Raw genomic sequence first — 13,076 nt, forward strand, 5'->3', positions numbered from 1 at the left:
ACTACTGTTTTTAGGACTTTCCCCTTAGGGATAAATAAAGTATTTATCTATCTATATTTATCTATCTTGAGTAGTACATACTTGATTAGCGAATTAGCTTGTTAGCTGTGGATATTCCTTCTGGTTCCTGTTGCCTTTGGATGTTCCTGCTGGGTCCTGCTGCGTGTGGATTTTACTCCTGCTTCCTGCTGCCTGTGGATGTTGTTCCCATGTTCTTCTGCCTGTGGATATTAATCCTGGTTCTTGCTGTTTGTGGATTTTGTGGATTTTTGTTCCTGCCAAGTTTGCTTGCCACACTGACATTGGATTTTTGTTGAAAACTGTACACAATGAATGCTGAGTCCCTCCTCATTGGCTTTGCAGGGGGCGGAGAGCTTTGACAGAAAAGACTTCATGTTTATATCTGTATGCCTCTAAGTTTTCTGTCATATTGCCTGTCGGAGCTACAATATGTGCTATACTGACTCCTGCTACTAATTGTTTTCTTCTTGGTCTGCAAGGCAGACAACAACTTCTTTGCTATTTTCTGATTTCTTTTTAAGCACTTGTTAGTCACTATTGCCCACAAACACACCTTAGCCTTCTGAAGCCCTGTGACTATAAATTAAAACCCAAAATATTAATCTGCACACACACACGCACATGCACCGTTGAAAACTGGTGTGACTCCAATCTCTCCTTCCAGAAATTGTAGGCTAAGAACTGTTTTAATTACACCTGATATTTGCTCAGGGCAATTCCTGCTATATTTGATATATGGTGTTTACTTTTTAAACTGTAAGTTCCATTCATACTGTTCTGACAGGTCTCAGACTGAATACTTGATAGTATTCAGTCAAAGACTATAGAACACAGAATTTTTGTTCAATGTGGTTTGATGTTCTTTACACCTTTTTATAACTATTAAAGGCCTTCATAAATGTAGAAAGTAGCCTACCCACGGGGGATCTTCAGCTTTAGGGGTTTTAAGGGGTGGGACACGGTATGGTTTTTCTCTTCAATTGTTTTCTTTTTTACATCTGCTCTTGTTCCATTGTTATGTTTTGAGGTATTACTTCATTTTTATCTCATCTCTTTAAGGTATGACTTCTCAATTTAACTAATTTCCATGAACGTGAGGGGGATTCATTCTCCAATTAAGAGAAGAAAAATTCTCACATATTTAAAGAAACAATATTTTATCCAAAAGACCCATCTCTCTGACACAGAGCAAATAAAACTAAAAAGGGACTGGGTTGGCTATGTCTATTACTCTTCATTTACCAAAAAAGCAAGGGGAGTTGCTATACAAGTCAACAAAAACTTGAATTTTAAATTAATACCAACAGAAAAAGAGTAAAATGGTAGATTTATTTTGGTGAAACTGTGAACTCAATATGAACTCAATATGAATAGGGTCACATTAGTTAATGTATAAGGCCCCAACCACAACAATCCTGCTTTCTGTACTGATTTGACATTAAAACTTGCAGATGCTGAGGGCTGCTGTTTGGTTGGTGGTGATTTTAACCTTGCCTGAGACCCAATATTGGACCTATCCTTTCCAAAATCTTTCAATCAATCAAAGGCAGCTTTGGAAAGGATTTGGGATTATGTCATATTTTGTGCCAACTTAATCATACTGTAAAGGACTTTTACCTAAAGTGTCCATGGCTGCTACTCCACAATCGACATGCTACTAATGCCACAAAATATGATCTGCAGCATTACTGAATGCTCCCACTTGGCAGCTATGCTGTCTGATCATAACCCATTAAAGTTTACTTGGGAGATGGGTATTACACAATCACCATTTTACAACTGAAGATTTAAAACATATATGCTTAAGGACCCTGAATTCATTAAATTTATAAATGGGCACATTGATTTATTCATGGAAACTAATGCAAATTCCTCTTCCCACTCCAACATATTGAAAGCCTTAAAGGCATATATGAGAGGACAAATTCTTTCTCATTGTATCTTTAAAAGAGAAGATTAGAAATCTTGAACATAAACATGCTGATACTAAAAGTGAACTAGTATTTAACACACTGGGTTCAAAATGGATTCAGTATGATAATTTATGTACAAATAAAACTGAGGCAGCCATGGCCATGGCCAACTATCATTACTATGAATTTGGAAATAGGACTAGTAAATTATTAGCTTGGCAAATTAAAAAGGAAGAAACTGATAAGATTTATCCAGTCAGTAGCAGCCCCCTCTTCAACCCACAGGACATTAATCAAGAATTTAGGACATTTTATGAAACATTGTACAAGACAGACCATGATGTAGAAAACACCAAAGCAAAAACATTTTTTTAATTCATTAACTTTACCTAAATTAGATCCCAAGGACAAAGATCGTCTTGATGCTGACATATCTGAGGGAGAGGTTCTCAACACCATTAAGTCCCTAAAGAATAACAAAGCTCTGGGGCCAGATGGCTTTCTAGCCTTCTCCAAAAAGCTCCTAAGCTCCCTAATAAACATCCGAAAGGAATCTCTGGCTAATAAAACTTTGCCTAACTCCCTCCCTGGAATTGGCTACTATAACATTGTTACCAAAACCTGGCAAGGATTGTACAAAGTGTATGTCTTATGGGCCCCTCAGTCTCTTGAATTCAAATTACAATTTTTTCTGACCAGACAGGCATTGTAAGAAATTGATATGGATCTGACAATGTGTGGAGACTTTTCCATAATATGGAAGCGGCTCACACATAAAATGCTAATCCATGGATGTGGAGAAGGCATTCGACAGGATAGAACCCAGCTTCCTTCTTCACCAATTTTCAACAACTAAGGGAACATTTTAATCTTTCAAATTATAGTTTATTAAAATACTTTCAGATTAGACACTGGATTCACAACAGATACACAGATTTTCCACAAATACTACCAGAATCCCCATTTGAAAATCTTTTGACTGGTGAAGACTTGTTTACAACATCTTCTATTTATGTATGTATTTTTAATACTAACTTGAAGTGGGAAACAGATCTCCATTGTAGCTATGGTGATTGGTGTAATATCCTTGAAATATCTCCAACTGTATTGGTCTCGACTAAATACAGTTTAACATTTTTAATAGAACCAATAACTGTCAGAAATGTAAAACTTGTGATAGAGATTTACTTCACATGCTTTGGAATTGTTCTTATCTGAAAGAATTTTGGACATGGAAGGGATCAGGAATTATTCTCATTAATATTTCAGTCTTGAGAATTGAGTCTACTACTACAAAACCCACATTTGCATGTTCAGGTCCAGGGGGCAACTGGCCCTGAATAGAGACACCACAGTGGAAGCAAGTGACGGTGGAGGGGTTGTTGTGGATGAGATGGTAGTGAGCAGAGGATTTCTGTATGTGTTTCCTACTTGCCTCCGTCACCCCAATGTTTTTCAGCTTGCTGAGCGCCCTGCAGCTGGAGCTGGAGGTGCATTGTTAGGGGTCAGTGGTGGAAAATGCTTCTTGTGTTTCCACAAATGTCCTTTGAACCACAAAAGTTACATTCAACGGAGCTTTATGTGCAAATTAATCAGCTTCTCTTGCAGTGCTTTTATTTTATCACCTTTGCCACAATAAAACTTTCAGTAAACTCCTCTGTCAATAATTAAAACATGTCAGAGTTTGAATCTCTGGGTGGTCTCCATCCTGTCAGAAAGGTCCAGAGAAAGGACACAATCCTCTGCTTCAGAGTCATGTTCCCAGGAGCAACAGATTGTTGTCAACAGAGGAGCTCAGTTCACACAACACTAAGTGCTTGTGTCTTCACTTTAAAATGACATTAAACTTGAAATAAATCAATAAATCAAATGAAACACAGATGTTACAGAGTCAGAACAGACTGGGGAGGATGGGGGCAACCATGTTGATATGACGTCTAACATGGTGATAGAGGGAAAATGACTCCTCTGTCACATTTCTCCCTTTACTTATGTATTTGTCCACATCTCTGTGTACTTGCGTGTTCCTCTTTGTTTTCTGTCACTATGTGTTTTGTGTGTTTTTAAGTTTGTGTGCTTCTACAGCATCTGTGACTCACAGACAAACAAGACAGCAGGTGGTGTGTGATGTAATATGGGCCAGATATAAGTCTGCTGTCTGTCTGCAGGATCTACCTGAGGAGGAAACTACACTGGTAAACTGGACCCTCATGGATTGACAGTTTGGAGATGTTTCAACATGAAAACTGAAACTTCTCTCTGGGCTGGGAAGAGTTGTGCAGCCGTTGAGAAGTTTTCTTCCTGTTGTTTCATGGAAAGAGTTTTTTCTGTTGATACTAAGTGAACATTTAATTGGCTTTGAGACACACAGTAGTTGTGAACCGCAGGACTGGTAAGCAGAGGATGTCATCATCAGGGTCCAAGCTCCCACTGCTCCTGTATGGGATCCTCCTGTACAGCTCCTTTGCTCCTCTCCCAGTCATCAGCAGTAAGAGACAAACCCTGCAGAGCGCCATGTCGCTCGTCCGGGCCGCTGCCAGCTCCTGGGACAAGAGGGAAGTGACAGCGAGCAATGGAGATTACCTGCTGGGGATCAAAAGACTGAGAAGACTTTACTGTAACGTGGGCATCGGCTTCCACATCCAAGTCCTGCCTAATGGGAAGATCACCGGTGTGCATAATGAGAACAGATACAGTAAGTAATCTTACCATTCCTCATTGACATCCATGTAAAGCTGTGACACTGGTCATAACCAGCTGGTTAATGAATTTAACCAGGTAATTTTTATGTTATGAATATACAGGACCAGTCATTCCTGTAAAAACTGTTAAAAAATAGTAATTTATCACAATGATAATAATAATCATAATGAATGAATTGTCAGCATTTTAAATATATATATATATATATATATATATATATAAAATACACTGGCACTGCTGAAGAGAATGAGGATACTGTGGAATCAAAAAGCAGCAGTGATTCCTACTGCATATATATAGGTGCATCTCAATAAATTAGAATATCATGGAAAAGTTAATTTATTTCAGTAATTCAATTCAAAAAGTGAATCTCGTATATTGAAATATTAATAAATATTTCAAGCGTTTATTTCTTTTAATTTTGATGAATATGGCTTACAGCTAGTGAAAACCCAAAATTCAGTATCTCAGAAAATTTGAATATTGTGAAAACGTTCAATATTGTAGACTCACGGTGTCACAGTCTAATCAGCTTATTAACTCAAAACACCTGCAAAGGTTTCCTGAGCCTTTAAAAGGTCTGGTTCAGTCGGCTACACAATCAAGGAAGACTGCTGACTTGACAGTTGTCCAGGAGACAGTCATTGACACCCTCCACAAGGAGGGTTAGCCACAAAAGGTCATTGCTTAAGAAGATGGCTATTCACAGAGGGCTGTATCCATGCATATTCATAAAAAGTTGAGTGGAAGGAAAAGTATTGTAGAAAAATGTGCACAAGCAACAGGGATAACCGCAGCCTTGATTGTGAAGCAAAGGCCATTCAAGAATTTGACAGACTGACAGCCTGACTCCAGCCACAGACGTATCCAGGACATGGGCTACAACTGTCGCATTCCTCTTGTCAAGCCACTCCTGAACCAGAGACAATGTCAGAAGTGTCTTACCGGGGCTAAGGAGAAAAAGGACTGGACTGTTGCTGAGTAGTTCAAAGTCCTCTTTTCAGATAAAAGTAAATTTAGCATTTTATCATTTGCATGCCATGTCATCCGCTGGTGTTGGTCCACTGTGTTTTATCAAGTCAAAAGTCAACGCAGCCGTCTACCAGGAAATTTTAGAGAACTTCATACTTCTTTCTGCTGACAAGCTTTATGGAGATGCTGATTTCATTTTCCAGCAGGACTTGGTACCTGCCCACACTGCCAAAAGTACCAATACTTGGTTTAATGACCATGGAGAAGAAACCTGGGCTTCCATAACCTCAGCAGTGCCACAGGCTGATCACCTCCATGCCATGCCGCATTGATGCAGTAATTCATGCAAAAGGAGCCCCGACCAAGTATTGAGTGAACATACTTTTCAGAGTACAAATTTTCTGAGATACTGAATTTTGGGTTTTCATTAGCTGTAAGCCATAATCATAAAAATTAAAAGTAATAAACGCTTGAAATATTTCACTCTATGTGTTATGAATCTATATAATATGAGTTTCACTTTTTTAATTGAATTACTGAAATAAATTAATTTTTCCATGATATTCTAATTTATTGAGATGCACCTGTAAATGTGTTTATAGATGACTTAGAGTCCATGTAAACCCTGTGTCTGTAATGTGTGAGCACAGACGAAGGCCACCAGGATAGACAGATCAGGTTCCAGCCCTGAGATCTGCTGAACTGACAGTGTTAAAACAAAACTACAAGATGTGTAAACTATCAGGCCAGCAGTACAATGTGATTTTCTGTGTGTGTGTCGGTAACTTTATTGCAAATGAAAGCTGAGAAATAATAGTAAAGAGTAAAACAATGGTCCAATACTGATGATGAGGTGCAGCTCTCTTCTTGATGTACACTATCTGCTGCTGTTTGTGGTCTCATTTCATCCCAGCCCTTCTAGAGATTTCCCCAGTGGAGAGAGGAGTGGTGACTCTGTTTGGGATGAGAAGTGGTCTCTTCCTTGCCATGAGTGACAAAGGGAAACTCTACGGCTCGGTAAGAACTTATCAGGACCTGATAACTGGACAGATGTTTTTGATACTAGAGCCAGACTGCATAATCTCCATGATGGAATGTGACAGGCAGGATCCCTGGTATCTACACATCTCAGTACTGGAGTACAGATGGGCCTGAGTTGAAATCATTGCACTACTTCATTTCATTTATTTCACACAATTCAGAATAAAATCCAAGTAAAAAAATACAGAATAGCAATGGGTGAAATAAAAAACATGATAATATACAAACATGACGATAGCAAAGTGTGAAAATGGGTCATCACAATAATCTTCAGAAACTTGTGACTGTCGCTTTCCCTGCATATACAGATACAATGACAGGCCCAGAATAGCTAAAGCTTAATACCTTATATAAAAGCCTGAAGAAAAACTAAATGGTCCAAAAACATCTGTCCCATCAGTCTAAAAATTAATTCAATAGGCAGGATACACAATCAGAATAAATGGTAAGTGAAAATAATATCACAGTAGAGTAACCAGTTGTGAAGACACTAGAGTTTAATCATATTTTAGTGACAACTATCTCTGTTTTTAAAAACAACTTAAAACAGCAGAGACATTTTTACAGTTATCAGACTCATTCACACCTTTGGACTGCTGCACACCACACAACAACAGTTAAGTTCTCACCCTTTATAAGAAGCTTTTTTCTGGTCTTGCAAGTGAAGGACGGTCAACTGGAATAAGGTCTTAAAAACAACATAATATATAATACAGGCATTGTGACAGATATTTCACTCAGTAAGCTTAAAAATACAATGAGAACTTATACTGTGGACCATCATGTATGAATCTGTAGTTTCTCCTGATAACTAGGAAAAGTATTACATCAAATAATATTACAGTCTTTTAGATGAGGCTTCATATGTTCATCCTGCCACTGCTGTTGAATGTTCACTGAGGTTTGTGTAGCTGATCCGTGTGCTGTGAAACTGGTTTGACCTCAGGAGGGAGTTGTGGTCATTGCTTTGTCTGCCAAAACATGGCCAAAATGTCTTACCACCATGAGCCTGAAGTAACCAGCTGAACCTGAGGATTGGGGTAGTCCCGTGTTTAGAGAGTGGAGTATCTGCTGGGGAAATAGAGGACTTTGAACTCTTTAAGATATGATGATGTCTGACCAATAATGTTTTTGTACTTCCTATCAATACTCTGCTGCAGCATTCTGGATCAGCTGGAGAGTCTTCAGAGACCTGTTGTTCCAGCCGGATAATAATGATTGAGTGGTCCTAATAATATTGTATGAATAGAACTGATCCAAACACATATCCTTGTGGAACTCCATATCTAACTTTTGTTTTCATGGAGGATTCGTCATTAATGTGTACAAACTGAAATTGATCTCATAAACTGGACACTGATTCTTGAGATAAGGGACAAAACATGTTTTAGGTCTTCTATTTAAAAAAACACATTCATTTGAAATAGATATAGTTATAGACAAAAGTCTCAGCCAACAAACCATGTAAGGGAACAGGTTTTGTCTGACACATCAAAAACGTGCTTTTCTAAGTTGATCAATTCAACAAGAGATTCAAGTCCTCAAGCATCTAATAATAGTGTTCTGTAACAAAGTTAATTAATAAAATGCATTATATACATTTGTCTTCTTATTTCACACTGTTAAGAAAATTTCCAAGTTCCTGAATTTTGTATCCATTTTTAATATTAAGCATGTATAATCAATGTTCTTAGGCAAAGAAGACACCATTGAATGATTTAAGTCCTGACTTAAACCGGATTAGTGTGGTTCCTTTAATGTACATGTTCAGCAAGTGGGCAAAGTGAGGGAGGTGGTGAGGGACTGACCAGAGGAGGCAGAGAGTGGCATGAAAGTGATGTGGAGAGTGGTGTGTCCTTAAACAGAAGAGACTGGTTGACTCTGAAAGGTTCAGAGATTAGCAGTTGATGGCCTCCACCTTTTCAGTGAAGAAGGAGGCAAAGATATGGGCTGAGAGGTTTGTGTGTGGTGGGGGTGGTGGAGGATTGAGTAAGGTTTTAAAGCTGGAGTGTCTGTGGTACTGCTGATCCTATTGTAAAAAGTGATTTTGGCAGCACTGATGCTGGATGAGCAGGAAGATAGGATACAGGTCTCGAGGTAGCATAGGCAGGAATGAAATCAGCTTTAATTGCTCGCTCGCTGGAAATTCTATAGTCCAACAGAGAAGGGGGCGGAGATTAGCCAGGTTCTTTGTTTTATAGCATAGGGATCCTGTAGAGGAACATAGCTACAGTGCTAAGTATGGATGGAGTGCTCAGGGTGAATAGGACAGTTTACCTTGTCAGTGGACTCAAACAGGTAGACTTCCTGGTCTTTACCAGAGTACAGAGTACAAGGGCTGACGCAGCATGAGCTTAAGTGATCACATGCAGATGGTACCAGGCTGTGTTCATGTGGCAGATGTAGGAGACCAGCATCTCATCCATCTTCATCCTGTGCATCACAGCTTCTTTCCAACTCTGGAAGAAGAGTCTCATGTTTTATCTTTTTAATACGTTATGATGCAAATGCGGCTGTGTCACTAATGTAACAACATAATGTGATCAATGACAACATAAGATAGGGTACAATTGGTACTGAAACACTGGGTTCATGTCAAGAATATAATCCATGATTTAACAAGCACATTATTAGCACTGAGATAAACAGCAGTGAGTCATCCAGTTACTCCTCTAACTCTGTGTGTACAGAGGCAGGTGGCTTGGTTAAGGTTGGGCTCAGGTTGTAGGGGGTGGGTTGACCTTTGGCTGCAGCTGCTCTCAGACCTCTGTGAGGGAGTCTGTATACTGTCCTCTGTGAGCAGGTGACACAGTGAAAACAGCTGTATGCTATTCTTCATACAGCTGTGACATCTCTGCCCAGGCATACTTAAGTCGCCAAATGTGGCTCTCCTGATGCTCACAGGGTGTCAATGGTTCAGGACAGGGGGGCACAAACAGACAGACCCTTATTTGATGAAATAATTTCCTCATGTGTGTGTATTTACTGTACCTGTGGGGTCCGATACCTTTGTGGGAACAAAAATGGCTGTTTGAGGGTTAAGATTTGGTTTTAGGGTTTAGATTAGAACCAAGTTTATGGTCAGGGTTAGGTATTTAGTACTGATGATTAAGGTCAGGGTGGTGGGCAGGGAATTCATTATGTCAGTGACAGGTCCCCGGTAGTATAGTAAGATTATATAATATTTACACATCTGACATATTTTTATGTCATACATACATACATTTATTAACATGACTCCTCCAACCTGAACAACTATCAACCCTCTGAAACAACCCACAGGAGTGTCTCCTGAAATAGCGCCCCTATGGCAGCAGGAGTACCGGACCTCGATTTTCATGGTTACAGTAATAAACACAAGCAGCGTACCTAACTTCGTCTCCATTGTTATGGTCATGGCTTGGTTAGGTTTAGGATAGGATGGTGATTTGGGTTAAAATATGTACTTCCTTAACATTAGACGATTTTGGTCATGGTTACAATAATAACAACAAACAGTCACTGATAATAGAAACAACATAAACTGCTGGTTTCACACAGGAATTGAACAACGCTCTCCTGTGTCATATTCATCCAGCCACCACAACCTTCTCCTGACATGGACTTTGTTTCTCTTTATACTCTGTCACCACACTTTTCCCTTTGCTCCTGTCATAATTACTACGACCACTAGATGTCACTTAGCTACAAAACCTAAATATGGGTCATAACAACCTGCTGCAAAGACTAACTATGTTTTCTTCAGGAGGACAGTCTTTGTCTTGTTTCCTAACTCAGAGCAACACAACACAGCACTGTCACTGTAAATAAACTAATGAGCAGAATGAAATGTCTATGTGTGTATGATCAGTAACGATAAACAATAAATAAATACATGTTTTCCACAGGTCTTAAAGGATCAGTGTTTAAATCCTGGTCTGAGCTTCTGTGACATTTAAAAATGGAAGCTCTCACATACTATAACAATAACTGAGTTCAACAATAACTGTTTCTCTTCATCCTCCTCTTCCTCTCCTCAGGGCCACTACAATGATGAATGCAAGTTCAAGGAGAAGCTCCTTGCCAACAACTACAATGCCTATGAATCAGCTGTCTACCCCGGCATGTACATTGGCCTCAGCAAGACCGGCAAAACCAAGAGAGGCAACCGGGTTACACCCACCATGACCATGACGCACTTCCTGCCCAGGATATGAAGTTTAAGATAGAGACTATAGACAGTGCAGAACAAGGTTGAGATTCACTGTTGGACTCTTGTTCTCCAAACACTCAGTCAGCAGAGCAGAGATGAACCTCTGCTGCTGCAATCTGACATGTCCAATCACAAACTGAGCAGAGCTGCAGGTACTGATAACATCAACATGTGTGTAAATGAAGACTCCAGTGTGTTAACAATGACACTTCACTAATATTCATGGGCAGTGCCAGGAGAGTCCAGCTTTAACAGATGTGTCTTCCACCACAAACTCCCTCTTTTTATTTTTCATTCCTGTTGCTTATGGAGTTTCAGTCATACCCACAGCACATGGATTAAAGCTGTAGGTGGTGAACCAACAGTCAGGGACCAGGTCTTAATTCTGATAATCAATATTGATCCAGTGGATATGATGTTATTGTATCACCACATGTTTCACAAATAATAAGTAAACTCCAAATCATCATGTGGAGAATCTTACAGCTGTTATGTGTCTCAGGTAACTGAGAGGTGGTAACTGAGGACTGAGTCGGAGTAAAGATGCAAGAAGGTTAGAAGTATATATTAATAAAGAAATATTTGCAGAGGTCATTTACAGCTAATACTGACATCCCTCATAACTCCTCATTTTCTATATTCAACAGCACCTTCAGAAACACGTGTTTATGTGTGGAACTGCTTCCAGAGGAGTATTTTCTTCTGTTTTATGCACATACAGTCATTATTCCAGTGCAGACACTAATGAAGGCTGCAGGAACATCCCAAAACCCAGAAATCGGTTGCATTTTATCACTTCCTGTTCCCTGGTCCTGAAGTCTCTGGTTTGTTATATGTGTCTTGACTGAATTAAGGTCTGCGGTTAACATAAGCTCAAGACATTTTCATATTTTATTCAACAACATAGAATCGATCAGTAAATACTCCAGTCCTGATTTCTTTAAGCTTTTACATCTCAGTTGCTAATAAGTGTCTAAATGAGACTACAGAGGGTGTCAGGGACGTTAAACGTCATCACGTTGAACATGAATACCAATCAACTCACCAGTCCATCTTTACAGCCTCGTTGTGTTTATACAAACTGTTACTAACTTTGTCAGAGGAAAGGTTTTTGTAAAAGAGGTCAGAGCAAAATCAAACTACAAGTTGAAGTTTAGTGGTGGTGATGTTAAGTCATGTGACCATGGTGTAGTTGGTTTATAAGATTAGCTGTTCTCTACTGCTGATTGTATTTAAGCTTCAAACATCATTCATCATTCAACTTAATTTTTTCTAATAATCCAAAGACAATGGAAAAATCTAATTGGCTTTTAGAGAAGGGAACCAGAGTAATCCAACTTCAGGGTTGGATTACAGAAATACATAATCCCTGCAACTCTTTGCATCCGGCTGCCAGCAGGTTCAATAACTTTCAGTCACTAAAGGTTGATGATGCAGCACAGCTACAGGTCAGCACAGCCTGAACTGCTCACTAAGGGACAGTTGAAAATGGACACAGAAAATACTCAAATAAATATATAAAAAATAAACTTTGGCATTTTTGATATTTGTCCATGTCTGTCTCCATCAGAAAATTGGCAAGTAAATCTTTTCCCCTTTCTGTGGAAAAGCAACAGGATGCACAGTTACTGTATAAAATAAAAGCCAGCAGGATTTGTTCTTACACAAATCAAACACTTATTACGTTGACTGACATCAGAATTATACATCATACAATATAATATTATATCATATCATTTTTAAAAAGGGAATTGGTAAAACACAATACACACTAACCCTCTTTGCCCAAATATGGGCTCCTGGTGAAATTCCTGTTTTACCCAGTTCATCCACCACGATGATCTGTGATGTAGGGTTAGGAGTCTTTATAGTTTCTTTGAGGTGAACTTGTCCCATGTGTAAGAAAGGTGGGTGTAGTCTGTGAGTCTTGTAAATTAACCTGTGAACTTAGTCCATAGTGAAACAAGCTTTAGCTCCTCTAACATCAGGTACTTAATATTGCTCCTCTTGTAGCTGACTGTTAATCAACACAGGTAAACCTTTACAAAACTGTTCAGACTAAATCAGCTGTCCCTGCTCTACCTGCTGCCAGGACTTGTCCCCCAATCCCCAGACCCCCACCAATGAACCAGCCCTAAACCCAGCTGAAAGAGCTGAGCAGCACCGTGTTGAATCATATGTCAGTCTGTGGGAATTTATTTTTTATTATTGTGGAAAAAAAGAAAAATGATTGA

General features: G+C 39.2%; 1 protein-coding gene across 1 annotated transcript; it reads left to right on the forward strand.

Annotated features, from left to right (window-relative positions):
• Positions 1-4,337: 4,337 nt before the first annotated feature.
• Positions 4,338-10,846, forward strand: LOC111230392 (fibroblast growth factor 4-like). Its single transcript, XM_022757104.1, has 4 exons — positions 4,338-4,629; positions 6,523-6,626; positions 8,422-8,424; positions 10,670-10,846. The coding sequence occupies exons 1-4, from the start codon at positions 4,338-4,340 to the stop codon at positions 10,844-10,846; spliced, it is 576 nt and encodes a 191-aa protein (XP_022612825.1).
• Positions 10,847-13,076: the final 2,230 nt, after the last annotated feature.

The sequence above is a fragment of the Seriola dumerili genome, unplaced genomic scaffold, assembly GCF_002260705.1.
Source record: "Seriola dumerili isolate Sdu_G_001 unplaced genomic scaffold, Sdu_1.0 BDQW01000264.1, whole genome shotgun sequence".
NCBI lineage: Eukaryota > Metazoa > Chordata > Actinopteri > Carangiformes > Carangidae > Seriola > Seriola dumerili.

Coding starts and splice junctions, on each gene's coding strand:
- LOC111230392 (XM_022757104.1), top strand. CDS start 4,338: ATGTCATCATCAGGGTCCAAGCTCCCACTGCTCCTGTATGGGATCCTC. Junction 4,630..6,522: donor GCATAATGAGAACAGATACA/GTAAGTAATCTT, acceptor ATTTCATCCCAG/CCCTTCTAGAGATTTCCCCA.